Genomic DNA, 27,401 nt, shown 5'->3' on the forward strand with positions numbered 1-27,401 from the left:
CATTTGGTCCCTCACGATACTCATTGATTGCTTGCGCATATGCGCACATGAATGAGCTAAAAATGGGTGAAGATATGCCTTTTCTGGATGAATCAAGAGTCTTGTGAGTCTATGTACGAGTCTGTGGTTTTGTCTTCCCCAATCAGTTGCATTGGCTTCTCGTTTTGTTGTTTTTACAGAAATGGGTGCCACAGGATGAAGAGATTGACTTAGGAGGAGGGTTGGAGGACAGTATGAAAGTGGTAAATAGTGTAAAAGTAACCAATACTCATGTGAAGTTTATATGAAATAATTCATATATGAACTGCGGTTGTAGATGAAAGTGAAGAATGATCATCGCAGTAAATTTTCCAATTTAAGCAATTGGAAAGAAGAAGCATGAAAAAAATCAGGGCTTCAACAGGATTCAAACCCGTAACCTCCGCGATACCTCCGCGATACTTTTAACCAATACTTAGTAGCAATGTCTCTTGGTTAATCTATATAATAATTTTTCTTGGACTGTCAATACAAAAATGTGATAAAAAGTTTAATTTTTCAAGTGGTGCCTATTCAGTTTAATCAGAAATGTTATTCAAGGCTGTTGTGCATTCCTTTTTGCATTTTTGTGTTTCTCGTGTGAAGAAAAATTTGTTATAAACTTTGTATTTTAGTAGTCTCCCAAAAGACTACTGTTTGTGTTGACTTTTTATTTTGCTTTTATCAAAAACCAGCTGTTGAATGGTACCAGTTTTTTGGCCATGCATGACTGATTTCACCAGACATTTCTTTACTTAGATCATTGATCATATTTAGAACATCCAAAATGGCCACTGTATAGAGTGGTTCTATTTTTCTTATATCTTGATGCTTGGTGACTTATGCTTGCATGACACTTTCTCAAACCACTAGTATTATTTTCAAGCTAAAACAAAAGAGTTTTGGTTGCATCCAAATCATTTGAGCTGTGAGGAAACAGGTGTATTTTTGAGTTTGTGAGAGAAAGGCTGGCAGTGTAGTGGGCTAAATTTGTTGGCTTTACACACTTGTTGGTGAAAGATACTATCATCCAATTGGATTGAGCATTTGCGACAGTCTTATGTTCAGTATTTAGCAATTAGTGACCTGATCATAGAAAGAGTCAATGAGCTCTTCTTTCAGTGTGGGTTGAGTTTGTGTCATGGCTGTGAGTTGTTTTGTCATGGGACAAAAACTGACTCAGTTTGCAAGCAGTGATGTAGAAGTTGAAGTAGATGTTCAGGTATTTTATGTCTACATAGAAAATAATTTTTCCCATTGTTAAGTGGCATAGACTGTATTTATTATCTAGTGAGTACATTGAACATAGTAAGCATCATTTTACATCATTCAATTATACCATATGTATGTAATTATGTGTATGACGTTTTAATGAACCAATATAATTTATTACATCCATTATTATTATGGATGCCATATACTGGTTCCTCAAAAAGTAATTCTCAACTTCAGAGTATGCTTTAAATTCCCATGTAGTGTAATATGTGATTCCTTTGATACAATTAGGTAATGTATTTGAAATCACTTGGTTTTAGAATGGTTGGTCAGCTGATGAGATGTTCAAAACCAATCAAGAGAAATTTGGTGTTACTTCAACATACAGTGATGATCTATTGCAATACACGTTAGTACAATGGTTTCCGTTGTGTGGTTGTTGTCTTGGTAGCTTAATCCCTAGTTTCCCATGTATTTTCTTTGTGCATGGTCACTATCCTTGTGTTGGATTTTTCGGGAGACGCCTTAAGTGGAGGCCTGTCTCTGCTTACCTGAATGGCTACTACTGTCAGTACCACCTGCACTGGACAAGCATACAGGTCATGGTTGTTCAAAGGGAAAACAATGCTTTCCAGTGGATACATCATTATTCAATGGATAAACTATGCTATCCACTGTTTGTTGATTGATTGAACAATTGCCTGAACCTTTCCTTCCTAGTACCTCCATCACTCAGACACTTGGCTCTGACCCTGTGCTGTTTATATAGAAAAGATTCCAATGAACCACTGAACTGGTTTTGAAGCTATAGACACACAAATCTGTTAGTTTCATCAACACAGATCTACAAACATCAGACTTCAAGCTAAGAAGAAAGTCAGAATTCACATGTACATATATAAAACATTTTTTTAGGACACCACTTCCAAAAGATAGCACTCGAGAGATGGAATTGAAAGCAGAGCAGACAGCTCGAGAAATCGAACAGGTCAGCTATGTAATTGATATGATTAGAGGGGTTTTTTAAAAGTGGCTTTTATGGTGTTGATTCACTTTAATTAAAACAATGTTTAAGTGCTATTAAAATTGATGAAAATGTTCAGGCTTTAACAAAAGGAAAAACACCTGTGTGGTATTTAATGACCTTTGAAAAAGTATGCTTATGCATACATACCCTTAAGAGAGTAATGTTTTGTGATGTTCAAAATAGTAGAGAGGTTAAGCATGATGTTTACGGCAACCAGCAAACGGGAAAAATGAAACTTTTGTCATCTCTCCTCAGCTGTGTGTACAGTAGAGTGAAATTATTTGTATTTGCAAGGAATAGTGGGAGACGTTATTCCATTTTTGTGGGCTTTATTTATGGATTAGAAGAAAAGAACTGAAAATCAGAAGTTGCCTTTGCCGTCTGCCATTAACGTCATGCTTAACCTCTCTATTGTCCTTTCTTTAACAGTCAAGGGGTCATATTCGTCGTCAAGAGGTTGACAGTGGACGCAGTGAAGAGGAGGCATTTGCAGCTGTTGTTAGACCCCAGACAACAAGTACTGTATCAAAGACAAGTCAGGCACCCCCTGGACACTCTTGCATGGACAGAAAGTCTCCAAGAGGAGCTACCGAAGGTAGTCTGGCACTAGGACTCAGTAGTTTAAACTCATCTGTTTTTGTAGAATGTGGTGTAGTCTGGTGTTGTTTACAGATTTCTTAGTAGAGAAAATATCCTGATCATGTCGTCTAAAACCAAAATACTCTAAAGAAAAGGTTCACTGATTGGGTTAAAATCATGTCTCTATAACTCAAAAGAAACACAGAACTAGCACAATCTGTTGATGTACATGTTTCTATTAATCAATTAGATTATGAGCTCAAGATTTCAATCAGGTGGTAGTTGACAAGGGCAGAGCCCAAGTCAACTATCATGCATAGAATTCGAGAGCGATTATAAGTCTACTAGTCATTCAAAACTTTATCGGAATCTTCTTCATAGACACTTCGAAGACGCCAAGAAGTGGTCATTATTTTGTTAGCAAGGGCACACTGTTATGCTACTCACTATCTATCACAGAATAGATAGTGGGTAGCGTAGACAATCAGAGCATGGCATTCGTGATAGAACGCTAGTAGATTTATACTAAAACTCAATAGAAACATGGTATGTTGTCTATTTTTTAATTATTCACCTGCAGTTCAATAAACTTACTGTGATTTTCCTTGATACTCAGCTGCTTTATAGGCAATCCAATTTCTCAAACCATAATAGTATTATCATCAGCCGCTCTCAGTTACCACGTGGGATGATGAGGGGGGAAAACCAAACATTCTAAAACTCCTTTGTGACCTTGAATTTCCCCAGAACCCACTAGCTGATGAGGTTCTATTATCTTAATGTCACTTTGATATCCTTCTGCTGCTATGAGGTTGGCTTTTCTTTTCTTATCAGTGTCATAGTCCAAATATATGGTAGTCCACGCTAGACAGTAAAGTGTTTCTCTAGGTTGCTTGTATTTTTTCAACAAAGTAGATTGAATCTCCACCGCATGTCACAATTGTTGTTGTTGTGTGACCTAACCAAAACAAAGAAATCACGAAACCATGTGTAGAAAACAGGAGGTAAGCAACATGAAAACATGCATGAGTAGTTTCCCACCCATTCAACCACAGCCAACACCCAAGAAGAGAAAAACTTTTCATACCTTTCCTTGACTAAATTACAATTACTTGCAAATTACAATTTCCTGACTTTTTCCAGACATTTGGCAACCATGCATATTACAGTACAACACGTTTTCATTTTTTTTTTTACTTTTTAACTTGGAAAATATTATTTTCCAAGTTGTAGTAGTGGAGCAATTTCACTCCTTCACTCCTTCACTTCTTGTTAGACATTTGGAACCCCAGGGGAGAACTCTCATTTGAAAAGACCAGGGACACTTGTCAGAAAATTTGAATTTAACCCCTAAAGGAGACTAATGTAGGAGTTGCTTGAGCTTCATTAGACCCCTAAAAGATACCACTTAAAATGGAATAGGTTTGCTTACTAGCCACTGTTCAAGAAAGGATCTCGCACTCACTGGTAGACCCGACTTGCATGCTCAGGAGAACAGTGGAAATCAAGCCTAAAATTAAAACGGAAATTAAATGAGAGTGTTTCTTCCTTTTTATTATTATTTCTTTGAGTGCACCCTAAAGGATACTTTGACAGCAAAAAATGGTGTTTTGTCATCAACATTCTAAGTGAGACCAGAATCCTTGATTTGTACCCAAGACAAACAAGTATACCCAGCCTTTTCATGTATGAGTCATTTCATGTAGGATGCAAGAACTCAATATCTTACTGCAGAAATGATCTACATAGAATAGATTTCCGTACAAACATTTTTATATATAGAAGCTACATGCAATTACATAAATAGCTCATTCCTGAAGGTGTCTGCTTAAACAGGTTTAACTGTACTTGATTGCCGAAAAAGGAGATATTGAGAGTCAAAATTGATGAGCTGTATGAATTTTTGAATGATTCAAGCTGTGATTAAAAGTTTGCGACGATCAACAGACAAGAGAATTTAGAAGAATTCAAACGACATGTTTCGCTATTATTTATAGGTTATTGTAAATAAATACACATGAATACAAACATGGTGAAATGATATGAATAAATACAAGAAAAGACATTACACAAGGCTGAGGGTTCTGCAGTCCTTAATATCACCTTGGAAATGAGAGGGGAAAAAGAAAAGAAGTTATTACAACACAGGGTATTCGTATTTGGTAACCCAGCCAAGTAGGAACCCCGCTGAACAGGGCTTAACTTTGTTGAGTGGACAAGACATGGTGCTGTCCTTGTGGTTTAGTGGCTCTACGTTGGATACATTTTTTTTTTTAATTTCTAAGATATCTCAAAAGGTAACAAGAAAGAAAGAAAATCACTGGTACTGGCTGGGAAAATAAAGAACTAAAAAAATAGGAATGAAAATGAGAATTATTTCTTGCTTTGGCAAGCGGACAAGAAGTGGTACTTTCTTTATAATATTGTCTCAGTCTTTTGGATGAGGATAGGCGATAACTTCATGAATGTTTTCAACTGTGTCACATCTCATGTCTTAATCGTGTCAGTGGATTTTAACTTTAACTTAACCTACGGATTAAAACCTTAAGTCAGTGGCATCAAAATTGCTACTGTTTACAATGACCCATTTTCCAAGTTGAGTGGCTCACTTCCTTTTCACTTCTTAGTAGGTTTTGTTTCTAAAAAGTGAATCTACAATGAAATGAAGATATGCCTTGGGTTTGTAGTTTTCAGTGAAATATGTTATTAATAGACCTTTTTAAAAGGTGTCAAGTGAACTACTAAAAATGTACCTCTCCTTAGCCTCTTCTAATCCATTCAGGAGCGACCAAGATCACTACTCAAGGAAGTTAGAAAAATACCCACTGTCTTTCCTCTTGTTTATTTAGTTGTGTATATTACAGCTGATGTTAATTTTTGAGTTATTTTTTTGTAAAAAAAATACCTCTTAGTCTGCTCGTCGGGTATGTTATGGATGGGTCTATGGATGAGTGAGTGAGTGAGTGAGAGATGTATGTATGTCACACCAATTAAATTGGATCTACTATAAACAGCCAATCAAATTTCTTGTTGTAAAGGTAGATGGTATGTGAGAAGATTTGATCCTGACACAGTTTAGAACGGCCATATTTATTCTTCTATAAAAGAGAAGGAAGTATTCATATATTGGGCTTACTTCGACATTTTCTGTGGGTAGGCTGAGGATTTTAGTTACGAACAAGATGAGCCCTGAGGTTTATTTTTAGTTACAAAGGTAACTTGATACTTTTGTTTTTCACAAGGAGTAAATTCAATTAGAGGTCACGAATCGTCGCTTCTAGTTCTTAGGACATGTTTTAGAGGAGATGAGACTATTTAGATTTGAAACAGTTCTAACGTTTACAATAGTAAGTGCAGGTGACGATTGTTTTGTTGTTGCATGCAAATATAAGGAGATATTTTTATTTTTTAGTTACAAAGGGTAATTTGACACTCTTGTTTTTCACAAGGGAGTAAATTCAATTAGAGCTGTTTGCTATCTTTAGTAACTTAACACTTTTGTTTTTTATATGGGAGTAAATTCAATTAGAGCTGACAAGTTATCAGCTATTGTTCCCAGGATATTAACAAAAAAAAGCTTTCATTTCTGGATAGTTTTTATGTCTGCAGTAGCAGTTTGTTTTTATTTGATGGGTATTTTATGACATTCTTTTCAGTCCGATAGTTTTAAAGGTAAAAAGTATCAAAACTGCTCAAATGTTCTTTGAAGACTGCGTGGCACCAAGTTAAAGTGCAATTTAATTAAATCAAACTTTCAATGTGTCAGAGAGGGTTTTTTTCTCTTTCTATTTTCGGCGAAGTAGTGTTGTTGTGTTGTGTTGTGTGAAAAACGTAAACTTACGACTCGTGTAAAATGCGAAAACGTCTCTTAACTTGAGTATTAACGGGCAAAAATTCCTTTTGGGGGTTGGAAGGGCTATGTGATCGATGAGTGAGTTATGCATGTGCGCATGTCACACAAATCACCGTGTGGGTTGTATCAAAGAACTAATCAAAGAAAAAAAATAAGAAGGTATCTACATTAATCTGGAGATGTGTCAGATTACTGTAGTTTGTTCAGTCAAACATTTTATGGCTTACTATTTAGCTATCTTACCACTACCGATGTAATATCATATGTACATCATAAATTCCTAGTTTCTTTCTTGCTGTACATCGCAACCAAAACAACTTGTCAAATTAACCAAATCATTACTGTAACTTACAGTAATGATTTGGTTAATTTGACATGAATGCTCCTATTTTCGAGACTTCAAAAAAAAATAACTCTTGCACGCCTTGCGTACCTATGTTTGTTGGACAGTACCTTTACCAGTAAAATGCAATTGATGGATACCCTTTGGATGTGGGAGTCTTTTCATTTTGTCATGCAATCCACCAGGTCTTGCCCAGACAACTATAGTAGTTGGTCCTGTTCATTATAATCTTCCCTTATTCACAAGAACCTTTTATATGCAATGTACTAGTTGAGGAAATTATCTTAGGTTCCTTTAACTTAGTTTCTTGCTTTTGAAACTCCCATTCCTGGTTGGTAGATTGGCCTGTTTTGTCTATTTAGCTCGTAGTACAACTTTACCTATTGGTTAACTTTGAAACACTGTCTTGCTATAAAAGTCTGCAAAACACTTCCCAGGGAATTGTACTAGTGCCCTTTGCACAAACAAGTAGCTTGTAGCAATTATTTAGTTTACCTTCCCTCCTTTCCTTGGGATTGGAATCAGTCCTTGTGGTCCAGTGACTTAAGCCTGCCTAGCACCTTCCCCCAAGCATTTGGTATTTCTTGTGTCTTGCCATCTTGTACTTGTCTTAATCTTTTCTGATCCAGTCCCTCTGGTGCCGGTGAGATAGGAAAGGCTCTGCCACAGGGTTGTGTCTCCCTTCGTTACACCACGTTGTTTGTGTATTTTGTCCCTACCATGTTTATCTGATGGTGTGACATTCTAAGCTTACTATTACATCTGGAATAGTGACAGTTATTGTTACATAATTTATTCATCCATATACCTACATTTCCTGACTTAATGATATATCTAAATTTTAATAGTATTTGCAACCCTGACTTTGGGTACCTAGCTACCATACATTTATTTAGTAATTAGAGCTACTTATGAAATGACTTTTTCTTTTGGTACTTTGTTACAGAATTGTAACAATGAATGCATGTGCAATGCACCCAATCTGAGTTGATTTATCTAAGGTAATTGATCAGCCAACTCACACTTTCAGTGAAACTTTCCTTGTCCTCAAGGCGTGAAAGGTTGACAAATCAATTTGATTCATCACTGGTTGTCAAGTCATGTGAGACAGTGAAATGTCAACTGCAAGAAAGGAGGATAGTTCAATTCAAGTTGAATTAAGCTGATTCAACAACATTTTCAACCCTCCTTCTTTACCACTGGCACTCTTTTATCAAGTGGCCTTCATATCAAATTCTGTTACAATGGGATGACTTCAAGAGAAAGGGGGGATTGTTTGAGTTGAGTCCTATCATTCCCCTCTTAGCCAGTTGCAGATTTTATTCAGAATTTCTTTCAAATCAACTTCCAGTTTGACTGGATCACTTCAACTGAGATGAGTCACATAAGGTTATCGCAAATTGATTTTTGGTAAGTTGAATCAACAACAACTGTACACAACTCAATTTGGGTATATTGGATAACCCTCACAAATTGTAGCGTTTCCTGATAAGCAGTGTTGGCTGTTAGATCATTGTGTCTTAGCCTTGTCCCCTTTTACTAAAATTTGTAGCCATTCCTCCAACAGTGCTACCATTAGATGATAGAAAGGTTCCTTGCACTAACACACAAACAGCCATGGTGAGTTATCCAGTGTGAAGATTAGAAATCATCATATTTGTTGTTCAGAAATCAAATGGCATGTTCCTTCATTCAAGTAATTTTTGAGTTAAAAGTAGTGCCTTCCAAAGGATTACCTTGTCCCAAATAACCAGAATTTAGGATGAAAAAATCACCGTGACTAGCATGTTGTTTGGTCACCTTATTGTTGTCATCTGGGCCCCTATCTGTCATTATCTGGAAAAATGTCTTAGAGGTGTTGTTCTGTCAATATTGTGCCAAGTAAATGTTCAGGATTTTTTGAATGAAGTGATTTAAGTTTCCAGGAAAACAGTGTACACCATGGGCACTGGTATAGGTATGTTAAAAATCCTAAATTTGATGTGGAGACAAGTAACATAAAGTTGATGGGAATTACATCTCAAACAATTTACTGTTCTTATTTTAGCCCAACATGAAATCTGTAAGTGTGGCTCCAGTGCAATCCTCCACAAACAGTGTTGACAATGTGGACAGCATGTCTCCTGATCAAGTTTTAAAAGTATCTCCCACTGTGGAACCTGGACCAAGTGAGATGTACCCCTCTGCTCCTTCAAAATCCGATCACAACGATGTAGTTAAAGGTGAAAACAAATAAATTGTTTGGAAACAGTATACCTACATTTGAATAGCAGTTGTATTGTTATATCGTAATAATTTGTTCATGTTATGTTTTCACGTTTACCTTGTATGGTTAGCCTGTGAATAGGCTCCTGGCGAAGACAAAAAAAAATTGGCAAGTGAAGAGAGCCAACAAGTGCGAAACTGAGGAATTCGGAGAGCGAAGCAATTGGGGTGGGACGGGGAACCTGTAGAATTTGTTTTTGATGTGCCTATCTACCCTTGGTGATTAGCCTGTAACAAATCAGTCATTGAGGTAATTAGGCCTGTCAAGAAGCTACATTTCTGTACTTGTAAACAGCTCTAATCAAACAACTGGGCCCAGCATCATAAATATAGAGTGCAAGTTAGTAACATGTTGACATAATATTTCACTTTGTCCCACCAGAACCAATGCTTAGAGAGCATAACACATATTTTGCAATACTGAACTGAGCCTCAACAAATTATAAGCACATGGGAAATGATAGAGGTGTCAAACTCTGCGAAGCATTAGGCAGACAACATCAAATATTTATCTCAAAGATGTGAACAATCCACCATTTAACCAATCAGATCATGATACCAGATGGGACAGCATGGAACGGCAACATCAATAGAATGTCTACAGGCTCTCTCGCTTTGTTCAGGCTCACCAGGAGCCTGTTTGCAGGCTATGTATGGTTAGCTTGGGTGTTGATCCTTTAGGCTGGAATTTGTTCAATTTTTGAAGCATGATATTACCAAGAGTGATCCTGCCTACCTCCTCCCCCCCTCCTCACTGCAGCCTGGATGGGATGCTAGTCAATTACAGGGTTACCCTCAAAGCAGTAAACCATTCCTCTGAGTGGAGAGAGGTCCTGGAGCTGAGTGAAGTGTCTTACTCAAGAGCACAATGCAAAGACCTTGGATCATGTTCAGTGTGGTGTCCATTATTATCCACTAGGTTACTTTACATCCCACGAGAACAAACTTGAGAGCAATGTTTTTCTGTTTGCTTTCAGATTTGAAAGAATTCCACTCAAACTTCATGGTAATGATATATTTGTTCTTGATTACAAAAGTGTAATTCAATTGCAGGCTTTGCTGCAATTTTGTAAAAAATGGTTCTGTTTTATTAATTTCCAAGGATTATTGACATTGTTTTCATGTAGCACAACATTTTCAGGACTACTTGTAGCGTAAAAAGATGTTTGGGAAAGAGTGAAGAGATATAATCATTGAAAGACAACAATTAAGCAAGGACATTCTATTCATTCCTTACATGAAAATAGTTACAGTTATGTTTTATCAATATGTAAAACAATAATATGCTTCATTTAGAATGTTGCCTCTTTGATTTGATGTACAGCTTAGCGAAAAACCTACAAAGAAGACTAAAGATGTCCAGCCACAATCAGCTGACAAAGTTGATGCAACAGCAGCTAAGACAGCAGCCTCACCCATTCCTGGTATGGATACCGGCATGCTGAAGGCCAAAATTGTTTTCAGGTTAATTAGTTTTTACCTGATGATGGTACACTCATAATCACAGAAAACAATTTTAATTTGTGAAAATCGCTTTCATGTGATTATGACAATGATTTATTCAGATTGAAACAGATTAACCTGAAAAACAATCTGACCCACCACACATTGTTTAAAAAATGGCATGAAATGGTCTGCAGTAGTAAAGAGTGTGAAGTATAAACCATTGCAATAATTGAACTTTGCAACAAAACTTCGTTAAACAGAGAACTAAAGAAAATTAAAGAAATCATCAATTTACATATAACTGTCTTGTTTATTACTCTGCTATTTTTTTCTTACAAGGGTTAAAAAGCATTCAAAATGTGAAACAGTTTTGCACATGATGATCCATTTTCAAAATTAAAAAATTAAATTGTTGTGGAATAATAAATATGTTATTTTGAAGGGCTTATGAATATTATTCACCAACGTTTTATACAGTTTCAGTCTACCGCTGTATACTAAATGTAAACTGATGTTACAAAATTCCCCCAAAATTGGGCACTGATAAAAAAAAGTCTGGTAATCGTTTAGGAGAGTGTATATGAGAGTGAAAGTTTAAAAATATAAAACTGAGGGAGACATCATAAACACAACGTCAGATGCTAAGAATGTTTGTTTTTGACTATTTTAGAAACAATACCTCTAGCCTCTGATGTGCCAAAAACAGATGAAAAAAAGAGTCCCAAGACTGTTGAGCCAGCTGACAGGTACTTTCCCTCTAGCTCATTGGCATTATTTTAATACTTGCAATTTGCAAGCGAAGAATGTTCAAGAAAATGTTAGTCTTGTTCAAGAGTAACAGGAAATTAAAAAAGAATTGCTGCTTATTTGAAAGGCTTTTCTAAGTAAAGAAGAATGGCATTTTCCTTTTTGGAATATCCTTTTTTATTTTAGAGATATTTACGTTTTTGTATTATGCAAATGAGGAAAGTGATGATGTCAGGTGGTACGACTAAAACAATCGAGAATCTCTCTAGAAATATTAAAGCAGTGTTCTTTAAACTTGGCACTAGAAATGTACATCACAAAAAAAACAATGATACCAGTCGTGCTGTTGCCATGACAACAGTTACGCCGCTGGTCCTGTTTTAATTAAGACTAAAATTCCCAGATTTTATCTTAAACAAGGGTCATCCACTCCCAACAATCTAATGGGGAGAGTTAAGACAATATGGGAACCATGCGTGTTCCGAGCAAGACCCTCTGTCCCACTTTAATAAGGTTGCAAATGGGGATATTTAGTTTTTCAGAGAAAGAGACTGGACCCAAGAGTGTTGCCATGGCAACAACATAGTATGTAGCGTTCTGTTTCTTTTGTGATGTACATTTCTGGTGCCAAGTTTGAAGAACACTGCTCCAACATTTCTGGAGATATTCTTAATTCAGTATTTTATTGTTTAAGTGGAACTATTTATGACGTCATCACTTTCCTCATTTGCATAATACAAAAACGTGAATATCTCTAAAACGAAAAAAGATATTCCAAAAAGGAAAACGCCGTTCTTTACTTGGAAAAGCCTTTCAAATAAGCCGCAATCATTGTTTTACTTCATAGGCACATTAAGTACGGAATGAAATTGCATTTAAGACATGAAAGTTATAAAAGGCCTCATTTATTTATCACAGGAAAACAATATAATTTGCCCAAACGTTTTATGGATAACAGAAATTACTGACAGACATTACCATGACATTTATAAGATATGCTTCACATCACCAGAATGTGACAGATAAGAATAGTTATGTTGTTTTGCTGTTTTGTAGCAATGCCACTTTCAATTTCTTGACGTTTGTTTTGCAGCATTTTATCCAAATCCAAACTGAATCCATTAGCAAAGGAATTTAAATTTACTCCTAAATCCCAGGTGAGTTAGGAGACCTGAGCGTTATTTTCTAGTGATAGTCTATTTGTTCCAGGAGTGATCAGAATCGAATTTCTCCTTACGTTGGTAATACATGGTCAAGCAGACAAGTGATGAGAAGGAACAAAATGAGAATGGAACTTGACTAATGAGGAAGAATTCCTATTCCAGATTTGTTCATGACTGTTCTCTTCATTGGAAGGGAATTGCATCAGGTGTCAATTTTAAACTTAAGCTTGCACTTGTCAAATACAAAAGTTGATAACAGGGTTCAAAAGACTCAATCGAAGATATTTACCTGTCATTGTACTTAACTTAAGCTGGGCATTTGTTAATGAAGATTTCAATGTTGTTTGTGTTCAGAAACCTTCCCCATCCCCCCAGCCACAGTTTGTCAATGTGGTTGCGGCGTCACCCTTTTCACCCACGTCAGTCAGGGCTCCTTTAGGTGCAAGCCCTTTTCCACATCCACAACAGGTGATGATGGTATCACCACAACAGTTTAATGTGTACAGAGGGAAACAGCCGTTCAACAAGCGTAAGTTCCGTACAAGCAAAATTTATTTCTTTTTGACATTGAAACATTTTGTCGCATTAAACTACCAAGACATGACAAATGGTACCGTTGTCCTTACAGCTGCTAGAGGTCAGTCATATGGTGGTCGTGAACAAGGAGAATCACCACCTTTCATTTCAGCAGCTGCTGCAACTGGCAGCCCAATTATAGCACCAGGAGTGGGCACGTTTCCTCCTCAACAGGTGTACCAAATTCCATCTCATCAGCCAGTTGCTTATGTGCAGTCACCTGCAGGAATGGTGCCGTCGCCACAGCAGATGATGCAACAGGTTGGCAGCATGTTCTCTCTATATTTCCAATACAAATGATCTTTGAAAATTCTTTCAAATTTGGATAAGTCTTGAGGCGCATGCAATTTGAAAGAATTACTAGATATCACAGGTATTGTAAATCCTTAATTGCTTTCTTCCAATTCGTCATTTATTATATGACTGGGAACATTACGAACGCGGGCGCGTTAATTTGCATTGCACTACAAAAAACTAATGTTAAATTTGTTTGTTCTCGGCAAATGATTATGAAGTTATTTTCTCAGCCATACAATACACAGGCTAACTCAGCTTTACAAACTCTCCGTGGTGGTTAATTTACCTTCATCAAATTCATGTTGATAAATAGTTATGTGTTACATCCATTACTTGTCGTTTTAAGCGTGTGTCCTGAGTCCCATTGCTGACATATTGCTACTAAATACTCCTGTGTTATTTTCCAGTATGTAGTACCCACAGGACCTACAAGGTTTATTGCTCCGGTATGTAACGATGAGGGAAAATGTATATTATCTTCTTGAGCCTGTCAAATGTAGTAGATTAGATCAGGCACATGAATTACATTTCAGGTCCAGTAGTTAAGGTTAACTTCTGTGTGAGTCAACAAGATTAAAGTGATTATCACTTGCCATTATACTAACTTAAGATTTCTTGATTTCTTCCAGGTGTCATCACCAGCAGGTGGTGCTGCTGCTGTGCCAATGTCACAGGCATACCAGGATGGTTCACCTGTGCCAGTGTATGGTTAGTATTTGGAAGAAGCTTGTGACTGTCTGTAACTGTCACCACAGTTCATTGTAACGTGTTTGTTTGTTGTTCCTACAGTTACTGGTAACATGGCAGCAATGCAAAGTGCTGGCACTCCTCAGGGTCAACCTCAGCCCAGCCCATCTCAACAGGGTCAGTTTATCTTCACACCTGTTCCACAGATGCCAGGCCAGCCTCAGGCTACTGGGCCTCATCAGGGACAAGTTACTCCTGGCCAATTTGGTCAATCGCCACTTGTTTACATCCCTCAAGTGACACCTAATGCCAGTGCACCGACCTCAGCTTCATCTTCTGTGTCTTACATGCATGGTAAGTAGACTCCAATAACTTGACAGAATAGCCCGTTCTGGAGGACGTTTTATTTAAGAAGAAAACGCCTATACCATTCGTGAATTACCCGTCTTCCCTGCAAGCTGTAAGAGTGAAATTTAGAATGAGTCAGAGGACTTGAAACCTAACATGTTGCGTTGAGAGTGAAATGTTTGTTGTTTGATAGGAGCCTTCCATGGTGACAGGATACAGTGAAAACACGTGTCTACGGAATATGCCGCCTGCTGTCGTTACTTACACTGTGTTTGTGAAGAGTTTTACAGATGCCAACAATAGAGAGAGGAGTGACAGATTACTTCCTATCCCTCCCCTTCCTGTTGTATTTAAAAATTGCAGAAGCAAATAAAGTATTTGTTGGTTTAAATTTTGATTCAAAGTGTGGGGTTCTCTATTTATCTATCTATCTATCCATCCATCCATCCATTCATCCATTCATCCATTCATCCATCCATTCATCTATCCATCCATCCCATCCATCCATTCATCCATCCATCCATCCCATCCATTCATCCATCCATCCCATCCATTCATCCATCCATCCATCCCATCCATTCATCCATCCATCCCATCCATCCATTCATCCATTCATCCATCCATTCATCTATCCATCCATCCCATCCATCCATTCATCCATCCATTCATCCATCCATCCATCCCATCCATCCATTTATCCATTCATCCATCCATCCATCGATTCATTTATGTATTTAAGTATTTATTTATTTATCTATCTATCTATCTATGTATCTATATGGGAGGCGCGGTGGCCCTCATGGTTAGTGCGCTCTTCTCCGGATCGAGCGGTCCGGGCTCGAACCCTGGCCGGGGACATTGTATTGTGTTCTTGGGCAAGACACTTCACTCTCACAGTGCCTCTCTCCACCCAGGTGTATAAATGGGTACCGGCGAACTTAATGCTGATGGTAACCCTGCCATGGACTAGCTTCCCATCCAGGGGGGAGTAGAAATACTCCTAGTCGCTTCATGCTACAGAAACCGGGATAAGCTCCGGCCTGATGGGCCACTTGGCTCGCGTGCAGACTTCACCTTTATGTATCTATCTATGTATCTATCTATGTATCTATCTATCTATCTATCTATGTATCTATCTATCTATCTATCTATCTATCTATCTATCTATCTATCTATCTATCTATCTATCTATCTATCTATCTATCTATCTATCTATCTATCTCTATCTATCTATCTATCTATCTATCTATCTATCTATCTATCTATCTATCTAGAGGCAACCACACAAACAAGATAGGGGCAGTGATTTTTATATTTTGTTTTATTATTTTCTTGTTTTTCTGGGAAGAGGCAAGAACTATTAAAACCTCTGTCTGTGTTTCCTCATCCTTATTCTAGTAGGCTTGAGTCAACTAATTCTGTCACTAGATGTACACGTGTGTTCCTTGGCCATTTTGCGCGGCACAGCAGAGGAGACAAGGTTGTAGATGTGAAACACAATAGCAATTAGTCTAATCATTTTAGCAGACACACTCCTTGTCCCATGACACAAAAAATCTCTGTTACCAAGATCAAGAGCAACTGCCTCTAAATATGGAGAATCCTATGGCGCGTTTTCAGGCTCAAAATTAAAACCTAACTTTTCCACCTTTCCTTACCTGCTAAGTAAAATGTCTGTCATTTCCTGTCTTTGAAATTAGACAGTACGCATCTCTTTTCACCTCCGAAACAATATATTCCGCGTTTCCTGAATACTAAAATCATAACATCCGGCATATTTTGACCTTTGAACAAAATTCTCCGCGTTTCCTGACTTCTCTCGAATTTTAAGTCCGGCATGTTCTGACTTTCAATGTAATTAGTTACCAAATGTCGTAATATTTAGTTTAAATATCTCAACGTAACATCCCATACTGACACCTGACAAGCAATTTAGTTCGTAATGAAATCTCGCTGCTGAGCCGACATTCTGATTTGCAAAATTTGTAAATGCGCGTTTTCTGACTTCTCGATTCTACCAGGCGTCTTTTCCGCGCAAGCCTGGATCCCCTGATGCAAACCTAGTGCCAGGACCCAAGGGGGCCGGGGGTTTTCCCGGGGATTTATTAATGGTGTCGACGGCATAAGGGCAATTCTTGAGCAGTCTTCGCCATACATCATTCGACCTTGCAAGGAGACTTCAACAGGACACAGTTAGTGAAGATGTGGCTGATTATGTTCTGTTCCGATTGGAACAAATTTCTCGCCATTTGGTTCGACTTGCTGACAACATGCAGGTGTTTGATACAGTTCGACCCTCACTCGCCACTGTGACGCGAATGTTGTCGGAGGTAGAGCGGAATTGGTATCATTCCTCCCCAGCAGTAGCAAACCAGCCTAGAACGGTTGGGCGTCCTAGGTTCGAGATTCCACGGGAGCAGCTGCAATATCTTGCCGATTATGAAATCAACTTACCCGACATGTCCAGAGCCCTTGGTGTGAGTGAGAGTACCATAAAAAGACGTATGCGGGAGTACAATATCTCCATTACCGACAGGACGACAACCATTAGTGATGATGACCTTGATAACATGGTAAGATCCTTTCATAGGGATTTTCCAGATGCGGGATATCGGAGGGTCCAATCGCAGCTAGTGTTTCGCAATATAAATGTGCCCCAGCTGAGAGCCCGAGAATGCATGCAAAGAACGGATCCGGAGGGACTTGCAGTGAGATGGCTATTCCTTACACCAAGAGCTGTGTACTGTGGCACATGGCACATAGACGGGAATCATAAATTGATCAGGTGAACCTTATTCGTAATTCATTATAAATAAAATTTATTCAGATTTACTGTGCCTAGTTTCTAATACAGGTGGTTGTTGGTTAGTCTCCTTCCCAGCCGGTTTTTTTTTGCGGGGGGGGGGTGGGGGGATGTCACGCAACGTTCTCTCCAAAGAAGCGTTGCGTGACACCCAAAAAACGGCTACGAAGGAGACTAGTTGTTGGTAGTGAGGACAGAATCCATGAAAGGACAGCAAAGTATGGACTCATGTATTTTAAGTTTCAGATGGAAGATTGTAGTGCATGGTGGAGTTGATGGATGCACAAGATTTCCAGTATATCTTAGAGCTGGAACAAAGAATACCGCAGCTACTGTTCTTGGCCTTTTCCAACAAGCAGTGGTAGAATATGGACTCCCCTCAAGGAATTTTTAATAAACCCTTGTTAAAATAAAGTGTACAGTAGCCTCCAACAAAAGCACTTTTCAGTCATCAAAATGCTTCTCAAGACAAATAGATTTTCAAATTTTCCACGGTCTTCATCCCATTGCCCTCCCCCCCCCCCCTCCCCCCGTGCAGGAGGAGGTAAGCCATTCCGGCGCTCCTCTACATCATGACCCTAGAGTCTGCCGCCTACTTTATGATTTCCTCCTGCTACTTTATTTCAATTTGAAAACCCTGATCACATGTTATGTGTATTATTGTTGGATCCACGCCTACGCGGAAAAGACGCCTGGTAGAATCGAGAAGTCAGAAAACGCGCATTTACAAATTTTGCAAATCAGAATGTCGGCTCAGCAGCGAGATTTCATTATGAACTAAATGGCTTGTCAGGTGCCGGCATGGGATGTTTAGTTGAGATGTTTAAACTAAGTAGTACGGTATTTGGTAACTAATTACATTGAAAGTCAGAACATGCCGGACTTAAAATTCGAGAGAAGTCAGGAAACGCGGAGAATTTTGTTCAAAGGTCAAAATATGCCGGATGTTATGATTTTAGTATTCAGGAAACGTGGAATGTATTGTTTCGGAGGTCAAAAGAGATGCGTACTGTCTAATTTCAAAGACAGGAAATGACAGACATTTTACTTAGCAGGTAAGGAAAGGTGGAAAAGTTAGTTTTTATTTTGACCCTGAAAACGCGCCATAGTCAAGTGACACACAGTCAGTGATCCTATCCGGAATGTAATTTCCAGCCAGAACTGATTTGTAAAACCACAATGTAAGCTATTTGAACACCAAAAAAAAATTCCCAGCTAGTTAGCTCTCGATAAGCTAAATTCTCAGCAAGATTCTGTTTATTGCTAAGATTCCCAGCCAGCTCAACTTTAGTCTGCAGAGCGGATATTTTGCGGAGCGGATCCGACGGGTACTCTTGATGCAAACTCTTATAACAACGCTGTTACGCAATCTCATGTTGACGGTTCCTAAAGCAGCTTGGGTTACCTGTGCTAAAATGTGAACTCGCTGGAACTTTTGATGCCATGAAAGACAATTTGAATTTTCTGACCTGTCGTCGGATTCTATGGCGCGTTTTCAGGGTCAAAATAAAAACTAACTTTTCCACCTTTCCTTACCTGCTAAGTAAAATGTCTGTCATTTCCTGTCTTTGAAATTAGACAGTACGCATCTCTTTTGACCTCCGAAACAATACATTCCACGGTTCCTGAATACTAAAATCATAACATCCGGCATATTTTGACCTTTGAACAAAATTCTCCGCGTTTCCTGACTTCTCTCGAATTTTAAGTCCGGCATGTTCTGACTTTCAATGTAATTAGTTACCAAATACCGTACTACTTAGTTTAAACATCTCAACTAAACATCCCATGCCGGCACCTGACAAGCCATTTAGTTCATAATGAAATCTCGCTGCTGAGCCGACATTCTGATTTGCAAAATTTGTAAATGCGCGTTTTCTGACTTCTCGATTCTACCAGGCGTCTTTTCCGCGTAGGCGTGGATCCAACAATAATACACATAACATGTGATCAGGGTTTTCAAATTGAAATAAAGTAGCAGGAGGAAATCATAAAGTAGGCGGCAGACTCTAAGGTCATGATGTAGAGGAGCGCCGGAATGGCTTACCTCCTCCTGCACGGGGGGAGGGGGGGGGGGAGGGCAATGGGATGAAGACCGTGGAAAATTTGAAAATCTATTTGTCTTGAGAAGCATTTTGATGACTGAAAAGTGCTTTTGTTGGAGGCTACTGTACACTTTATTTTAACAAGGGTTTATTAAAAATTCCTTGAGGGGAGTCCATATTCTACCACTGCTTGTTGGAAAAGGCCAAGAACAGTAGCTGCGGTATTCTTTGTTCCAGCTCTAAGATATACTGGAAATCTTGTGCATCCATCAACTCCACCATGCACTACAATCTTCCATCTGAAACTTAAAATACATGAGTCCATACTTTGCTGTCCTTTCATGGATTCTGTCCTCACTACCAACAACTAGTCTCCTTCGTAGCCGTTTTTTGGGTGTCACGCAACGCTTCTTTGGAGAGAACGTTGCGTGACATCCCCCCACCCCCCCCCCCCCGCAAAAAAAAACCGGCTGGGAAGGAGACTAACCAACAACCACCTGTATTAGAAACTAGGCACAGTAAATCTGAATAAATTTTATTTATAATGAATTACGAATAAGGTTCACCTGATCAATTTATGATTCCCGTCTATGTGCCATGTGCCACAGTACACAGCTCTTGGTGTAAGGAATAGCCATCTCACTGCAAGTCCCTCCGGATCCGTTCTTTGCATGCATTCTCGGGCTCTCAGCTGGGGCACATTTATATTGCGAAACACTAGCTGCGATTGGACCCTCCGATATCCCGCATCTGGAAAATCCCTATGAAAGGATCTTACCATGTTATCAAGGTCATCATCACTAATGGTTGTCGTCCTGTCGGTAATGGAGATATTGTACTCCCGCATACGTCTTTTTATGGTACTCTCACTCACACCAAGGGCTCTGGACATGTCGGGTAAGTTGATTTCATAATCGGCAAGATATTGCAGCTGCTCCCGTGGAATCTCGAACCTAGGACGCCCAACCGTTCTAGGCTGGTTTGCTACTGCTGGGGAGGAATGATACCAATTCCGCTCTACCTCCGACAACATTCGCGTCACAGTGGCGAGTGAGGGTCGAACTGTATCAAACACCTGCATGTTGTCAGCAAGTCGAACCAAATGGCGAGAAATTTGTTCCAATCGGAACAGAACATAATCAGCCACATCTTCACTAACTGTGTCCTGTTGAAGTCTCCTTGCAAGGTCGAATGATGTATGGCGAAGACTGCTCAAGAATTGCCCTTATGCCGTCGACACCATTGATAAATCCCCGGGAAAACCCCCGGCCCCCTTGGGTCCTGGCACTAGGTTTGCATCAGGGGATCCAGGCTTGCGCGGAAAAGACGCCTGGTAGAATCGAGAAGTCAGAAAACGCGCATTTACAAATTTTGCAAATCAGAATGTCGGCTCAGCAGCGAGATTTCATTACGAACTAAATTGCTTGTCAGGTGTCAGTATGGGATGTTACGTTGAGATATTTAAACTAAATATTACGACATTTGGTAACTAATTACATTGAAAGTCAGAACATGCCGGACTATGGCAAGCCGTTTGTAGCAAAATTAAATCCTTGCAATATATATATGTTTAATCCTTTAAATAACGGTTTTATTTAAAGATAGAAAAAGGCATTCAATCCAATGGTAAATAAAATTTTTGGTTCAATTCAATCTTTTAATTTTCACGATTCAATCCAATACCTGGAATATTGATTCAATCCAATACCTAAAATATTGATTCAATCCAATACCTAAAATATTGATTCAATCCAATACCTGGAATATTGATTCAATCCAATACCTAAAATATTGATTCAATCCAGTACCTGGAATATTGATCAATCCAATACCTCGAATATTGATGCAATCCAATACCTGAAATATTGATTCAATCCAATACCTGAAATATTGATTCAATCCAATACCTCAAATATTGATGCAATCTTCCTGGGCCGAGCGCGGCCAACAGGAACGAGAGTAACTGAGCACTAGAGAGCACTGAAAACATGACGGGCGAAGGAGAACTAGATTTAGAAGTTTAGTTTCCTAAGTTTCTTGCAGACATCTTGGATAAAACGGAAATAATTTTTGAGAATTTTGACTCAGAAGTTGGAATCATGGAAGACCATTTCGTAAAATTCCTGTTGAGGTGCTCGAGGAACTTTGAGGACTAGGATTCATCTGGACAACGATAACAAAGATGATTGGAGTTTGGAGATGGACAATTCACAGAAGATTGGCAGAGTATGGCTGAGAAGATATGAGGGGTTTCAACAGCTTACCTGATAAGGAACCGAAATCATTCAAGAGTATGGATATAATTTCATTGCAGGTTTCTTTACGTCCATTGGGTTACGGGTTCAACGGAGAAGAATAAGAGAAAGGCTAGCAAAATTAGATCCCCAAAATACTGTCTTGAGATGGGGTGCGTAAATTCGCTTTGGCATCTGGATGGACATCACTCTCTGATCCGATGGAAAATACTAATTCGGCTGTATAGACGGATTTTCTCGGAGAATAATGTTTTTGAAATGTAGTGCCAACAATAAAGCAGAAACAGTTCTTGAATTGTTTCTGGATGCCGTTAAGAGAGACGGAGAATTTTGGCCTTCCAGAGTACGAGTAGATCATGGTGTTGAAAACGTTGGTGTGTGCGATACAATGGAGCAGGTTAGAAGAGAGGAGAGGGGCAGCTTCACTGCAGGGCCATCGACACAACCAACGAATTGAAAGATTGTGGAGGGATGTTTCCGTTGTGCTTCCCACTTGAACTTTTACATTTTTTGTAGTATGGAATTGTCAGGCATCCTGGACACTGATAATTCAGTACATCTTTCCACCTTACACTTAGTTTTTCAACCAAGGATAAACCTTGCTCTTTGCCAGTTCACTGAAGCTTTCAACCACCAAAATGTAAGAACAGAAAAAAAACTGGTTGCCATACCAAATGTGGCTTAATCATATGATGCAGCCTGAAAACCCCCTTTCAAATGGAAAGTCATATGATTTTGAATACTATGGTGATGATCCTGATGGTCCAACTCCATTGGACAGTGATAACAATGTTGTAGTTGAAGAAATTGACCTGGGACAACATGATTCAGTGCAGTCATTTGTATTGGAAAGGCTAGATCCCTTAAGATAATCAAGTCAAATAGGAGTAGACATCTTCCAAGAGGTTCTAGAACTAGTGACTGTTAAACTTGGGCAACTGACAATTGCATAATACTACATATGTGTGGGCTGGGTAAAGAAGATTATGGCCCTTAAAGTATTTTGGCAACTCAGTTCACAACAGAAAACCTCACCCAGTATCAAGTAAATTATTTTCTCATCTTCCTTTTCATTGATATACAAAACTCAGAAACTGCTTGAATTACAGAATGCCTAACTTCTAGCAACACAACTAAACTGAAGAGAAATCAGGGCATTTGATAACTGCCATGTGCACTACTCTGCCTTGTAGATTTTTCAGGTGCTTATCAAAACAGATATTAAAATGTTGCAAGGTTAATTTGTTATCTTATTTTCAAAAGTACCCAGGACACAAGACTAACCTCTTGGTGCACTGGCGTAATGGCTACTAACAGGACTCATGTCACTAGCCAAAACTAACTTTGCACCAGCCAGCCTTTTTCATACACAGCTTCACTGACTTTTTTATAAGAGTGGTCAATCTTGGACATTTCTTGTTGCATCTAAAATGTTGATAATAATCACTAAGAAAATTTCACTCCCACAAACACGAATCCTGCTTTTCTTGAATATGCTTATGTTCAATCTCTGATGTACTTTTATCAGTGTTGCCATTTTCTTTTATCTCCCTTTAATAGTTAAATATTTATCATATGCTTATTAAGGCAATTATTTCCACAAAATCCACTCATAGTTTCCCTGTTTTCATTAGTTTCTATTCTCTTCAGTTTTACTTTGTCAGGATAATTCTCAATTTTGTTTTCATCCAGTAGACCAGTACTCCATTCCATCATGATTGTCACAATGGCTAGTGAAAGTGCAAAATCTACTATTCAAAACTGAAATGTGTGGCTAGTTGGCAGTAGTGTTAGCCTTGAGCCCTTGGTACCCGATATTATTCACAACAAATTGGTGCCATGTTTTTCATAGAATATCAAGAAAAACATCGTTTTTACGAAAGAAGTACCACGTGTGGGTTAAATAATGCAAAACATGAGACAACAACATTGAAAAACTTAAAACACATCCCAATGTTCAATGATTGCTGTCTTGTAAAATGTAAAGGTTCTTATTTCAAAAATAACTTAAAGCCAGGTTTACACAAGCAGTTTTTGTGAGAAACATGTTTGACTGTGCACACGGCACAGCAAAAATTTTGTTTACAGTTCAAAGTTTAGTGTGCCAGTAATGATTGGACAGCAGAAATATGCACAATACCAAAGACCAATGTGGTAGCAAAATTTGCCACAGTTTATGTTATTTGCCACAAAAAGCTAGCACACACAGCTTTTAATAAACAAATATGTTTGTCACATAAAAATTGGTTAACTTACATCTACAAAAGCGGCAGTAATGGAATCTAAATTTTCCGTGTCCCTTGTGTCTCGGTTGTAGCAATGTCTCATTTACCTAAGCACACTAATGGTTTGATCAAGAACTTCGGCGTGCGCTTCTGCAACTTCTGAGTCAAAATTCTCAAAAATTATTTCCGTTTTATCCAAGATGTCTGCAAGAAACTTAGGAAACTCAACTTCTAAATCTAGTTCTCCTTCGCCCGCCATGTTTTCAGTGCTCTCTAGTGCTCAGTTACTCTTTTTCCTGTTGGCCGCGCTCGGCCCAGGAAGATTGCATCAATATTTGAGGTATTGGATTGAATCAATATTTCAGGTATTGGATTGCATCAATATTCCAGGTATTTGATTGAATCAGTATTCCAGGTATTGGATTGAATCAATATTTTAGGTATTGGATTGAATCAATATTCCAGGTATTGGATTGAATCAATATTTTAGGTATTGGATTGAATCAATATTTTAGGTATTGGATTGAATCAATATTCCAGGTATTGGATTGAATCGTGAAAATTAAAAGATTGAATTGAACCAAAAATTTTATTTACCATTGGATAGAATGCCTTTTTCTATCTTTAAATAAAACCGTTATTTAAAGGATTAAACATATATCGCAAGGATTAAATTTTGCTACAAACGGCTTGCCATACCGGACTTAAAATTCGAGAGAAGTCAGGAAACGCGGAGAATTTTGTTCAAAAGTCAAAATATGCCGGATGTTATGATTTTAGTATTCAGGAAACGCGGAATGTATTGTTTCGGAGGTCAAAAGAGATGCGTACTGTCTAATTTCAAAGACAGGAAATGACAGACATTTTACTTAGCAGATAAGGAAAGGTGGAAAAGTTAGTTTTTAATTTTGACCCTGAAAACGCGCCATACGGCACAGCCATGGGGAGCCCTGTGTCCGCGGTTATTGCTAATCTCTACATGGAGATATTTGAAGAACAAGCAATAGAGTCCGCACCTTGGAAGCCTAAGATCTGGAAACGCTACGTAGATGATACTTTCACCATCCTGGATCGGGATAGAGTTGACGTCTTCCTGCAACACCTGAACAGTCAACAACCATCAATCCGTTTCACCATGGAGATCGAGAACAACAACAAGATCGCCTTTCTCGACACGTCAGTTTACAGAGAACCTGATGGCCGCCTTACCACCAGTGTCTACAGGAAACCAACACATACTGATCAGTACCTAGCGTATGATTCACACCACCCTCGTTCAGTAAAGCGCGGTATTGTGAAGTGTCTGTACGACCGGGCTAAACGTCTCGTCACCAAACCATCAGTAATCGCTGGAGAGAAGAAACATCTGTCATGTGTACTTGTTTCTAACGGATATCCCTCCTCTTTTGTACAGAAGATCACAAAGGCACGAACAACCCCAAGAAGACAGCCTGTCGCGGAATTTAAATCCACCGCCGTTTTACCTTATGTCCAAGGAGTTTCGGAGTCTCTCCGCCGCTGCCTAGAACAACAAGGCATTCGCACCGTCTTTAAGTCCGACACGACACTTCGGTCACACTTAGTGCGACCAAAGGACACCGTCAACCCGGCTAAACAAGATGGTGTTGTCTACAGGATTCCCTGTGAGTGCGGCAAAGTCTACATCGGGGAAACAGGGAGATCTATGCAGGAGAGGATCAAAGAACACGACAGGGATATACGACTCGCCCGTACCCAGACCTCCGCCGTTTGTGAACACACCCACGAGACCGGCCACTATCCTATCTGGAATGAGGTCAAGTTTATTGATCGAGATCCTCACTGGTACACACGTAGGGTCAAGGAAGTTATTCACATAAGACTCACCCTAACAACATCAACAGGGATAGTGGAATTGAAATTACTGAAGCATGGATACCCACGATCAAGAAACACAACAACAGGAGAACGGTACAACAGCGGACCACTGAGGGAACAGCTACTCGCCGGTTTAATGGAACAATAGGAGGATCGAAATGCACCAATCACAGCCGACCTTTGTGATATAAATGATACCGTGCAATCAGTCGACCTTATCGCCTGAAGAAGACTAGCAGTAAGCAGTCGAAACGTCGCGATCTACATCTCAAGTGACTACATCGTGAGACAAACGATAATACACTTTATTATTAAATCTTTTCTCGTCAATGTTATCGGGGTTTTCGCTTATTCACATTAATAACCAACACGAATTGTAGTTGAAGAAAAAGGAAATTATTTTTGTTCAAGATAACTTAAGTGAGGTATATGAAGTCTTTAGCGTTTTATTGTATTAAACACAAGGACTTTGGTAATTGAAAAATAAAGACCGATGTGTATGTTGCCGGTTTGTGATTTTTAGTCCAGTTAATGGGGCGGAGTGTGACATTTACATACATACATTGAGATGTTTTAGAGTGCATAATGTTCAGTGTAATGGTGGCTAGTTATGAACGAGACGAGCCTTGAGTTTTGAAACAGTTCATGAGTAAGTATACTATGCAAATGGCGCGGGATATTTTTATCTTTAGTTAATTACAAAGGTAACTTGATACTTTTGTTTTTCACGAGGAGTAAATTCAATTAGAGGTCACAAATCAGCGCTTCTAGTTCTTAGTACACGTTTTAGAGGAGAGGAGACTATTTAGATTTGAAGCAGTTCCAACGTTTACCATAGTAAGTGCAGGTAATGATTGTTTTGTTCTTGTTGCATGCAAATATAACGAGATATTTTTACTTTTTAGTTACAAAGGGTAATTTGACATGTACTCTTGTTTTTCACAAGGGAGTAAATTCAATTAGAGCTGACAAATCGTCACCTTGTTCCCACGAGATGTTTGCTATCTTAGTTACAAATGGTAACTTAGCACTTTTGTTTTTATATGGGAGTAAATTCAATTAGAGCTGACAAGTTATCAGCTATTGTTCCCAGGATATTAAACAAAAAGGAAGCTTTCATTTCTGGACGGTTTTTACGTCTCTGCAGTAGCAGTTTAATATTTTTATTTGATGGGCATTTTATGACATTCTTTTCAGTCTGATATTTTTAAAGGTAAAAAGTATGAAAACTGTTCAAATGTTCTTTGAAGACTGCAGTGTGGCACGAAGTTAAAGTGCAATTTAATTAAATCAGACTTTCAACGTGTCAGAGAGGTTTTTTTTCTCTTTCTTTCTATTTTTGGTGAAGTAGTGTTGTTTCGTTGTGTTTTGTAAGAAGGATAAACTTATGACTTGTATAAAATGCGAAAGGTTCTCTTAACTTGAGTATTTTTGAGCAAAAATTCTTCTTGGGGGCTGGAAGGGCTCCCGAGGGGGTACTCCCAGAAAAATTGGGTGTGGGTGTGCGGCCCGCTTCCCAAAACACTTACCCTATTTATGACCAAAATCTGCGATATTCCTTACCCTATTTAAGACCTGACCGAAAATTCGAAACCTTATTTTCGCCCTGACCCTTAAATCAAAACCCTGTTTCAGACCTGCGTTATAATTAG

The 27,401-nt window shown here is 38.7% G+C and overlaps 3 protein-coding genes across 3 annotated transcripts in view; 2 read left to right on the forward strand and 1 right to left on the reverse strand.

The window, feature by feature from the left end:
- Positions 1 to 14,959, forward strand: part of LOC145462385 (uncharacterized) — a 71,225-nt gene extending 56,266 nt beyond the window's left edge. Inside the window, exons 8-23 of the mRNA XM_081445895.1 lie at positions 180 to 242; positions 1,554 to 1,642; positions 2,149 to 2,221; positions 2,690 to 2,855; positions 8,603 to 8,655; positions 9,083 to 9,257; positions 10,278 to 10,306; positions 10,625 to 10,724; positions 11,417 to 11,492; positions 12,587 to 12,650; positions 13,011 to 13,185; positions 13,285 to 13,493; positions 13,937 to 13,975; positions 14,159 to 14,237; positions 14,319 to 14,570; positions 14,758 to 14,959. Of these exons, the coding sequence (XP_081302021.1) occupies positions 180 to 242; positions 1,554 to 1,642; positions 2,149 to 2,221; positions 2,690 to 2,855; positions 8,603 to 8,655; positions 9,083 to 9,257; positions 10,278 to 10,306; positions 10,625 to 10,724; positions 11,417 to 11,492; positions 12,587 to 12,650; positions 13,011 to 13,185; positions 13,285 to 13,493; positions 13,937 to 13,975; positions 14,159 to 14,237; positions 14,319 to 14,570; positions 14,758 to 14,786 (1,671 nt within the window). The 3' untranslated portion in view covers positions 14,787 to 14,959. The remainder of the gene's footprint in view (positions 1 to 179; positions 243 to 1,553; positions 1,643 to 2,148; positions 2,222 to 2,689; positions 2,856 to 8,602; positions 8,656 to 9,082; positions 9,258 to 10,277; positions 10,307 to 10,624; positions 10,725 to 11,416; positions 11,493 to 12,586; positions 12,651 to 13,010; positions 13,186 to 13,284; positions 13,494 to 13,936; positions 13,976 to 14,158; positions 14,238 to 14,318; positions 14,571 to 14,757) is intronic.
- A 1,349-nt stretch (positions 14,960 to 16,308) lies between these two features.
- On the forward strand, positions 16,309 to 18,466 carry LOC145463928 (uncharacterized). The gene is made up of 2 exons (XM_081447719.1): positions 16,309 to 17,349; positions 17,614 to 18,466. The coding sequence occupies exons 1-2, from the start codon at positions 16,835 to 16,837 to the stop codon at positions 17,759 to 17,761; spliced, it is 663 nt and encodes a 220-aa protein (XP_081303845.1). The 5' UTR covers positions 16,309 to 16,834; the 3' UTR covers positions 17,762 to 18,466.
- A 947-nt stretch (positions 18,467 to 19,413) lies between these two features.
- LOC145463365 (uncharacterized) lies at positions 19,414 to 20,925 on the reverse strand. The gene is made up of 2 exons (XM_081447116.1): positions 19,979 to 20,925; positions 19,414 to 19,711 (listed from the first exon to the last, which is right to left on the reverse strand). The coding sequence occupies exons 1-2, from the start codon at positions 20,491 to 20,493 to the stop codon at positions 19,564 to 19,566; spliced, it is 663 nt and encodes a 220-aa protein (XP_081303242.1). The 5' UTR covers positions 20,494 to 20,925; the 3' UTR covers positions 19,414 to 19,563.
- Positions 20,926 to 27,401: the final 6,476 nt, after the last annotated feature.

The sequence above is a fragment of the Orbicella franksi genome, chromosome 12 (genome assembly GCF_964199315.1).
Source record: "Orbicella franksi chromosome 12, jaOrbFran1.1, whole genome shotgun sequence".
Taxonomy (NCBI): Eukaryota; Metazoa; Cnidaria; class Anthozoa; order Scleractinia; family Merulinidae; genus Orbicella; species Orbicella franksi.

Coding starts and splice junctions, on each gene's coding strand:
- LOC145463928 (XM_081447719.1), top strand. CDS start 16,835: ATGCAGGTGTTTGATACAGTTCGACCCTCACTCGCCACTGTGACGCGA. Junction 17,350..17,613: donor GGGAATCATAAATTGATCAG/GTGAACCTTATT, acceptor TTTAAGTTTCAG/ATGGAAGATTGTAGTGCATG.
- LOC145463365 (XM_081447116.1), bottom strand. CDS start 20,493: ATGCAGGTGTTTGATACAGTTCGACCCTCACTCGCCACTGTGACGCGA. Junction 19,712..19,978: donor GGGAATCATAAATTGATCAG/GTGAACCTTATT, acceptor TTTAAGTTTCAG/ATGGAAGATTGTAGTGCATG.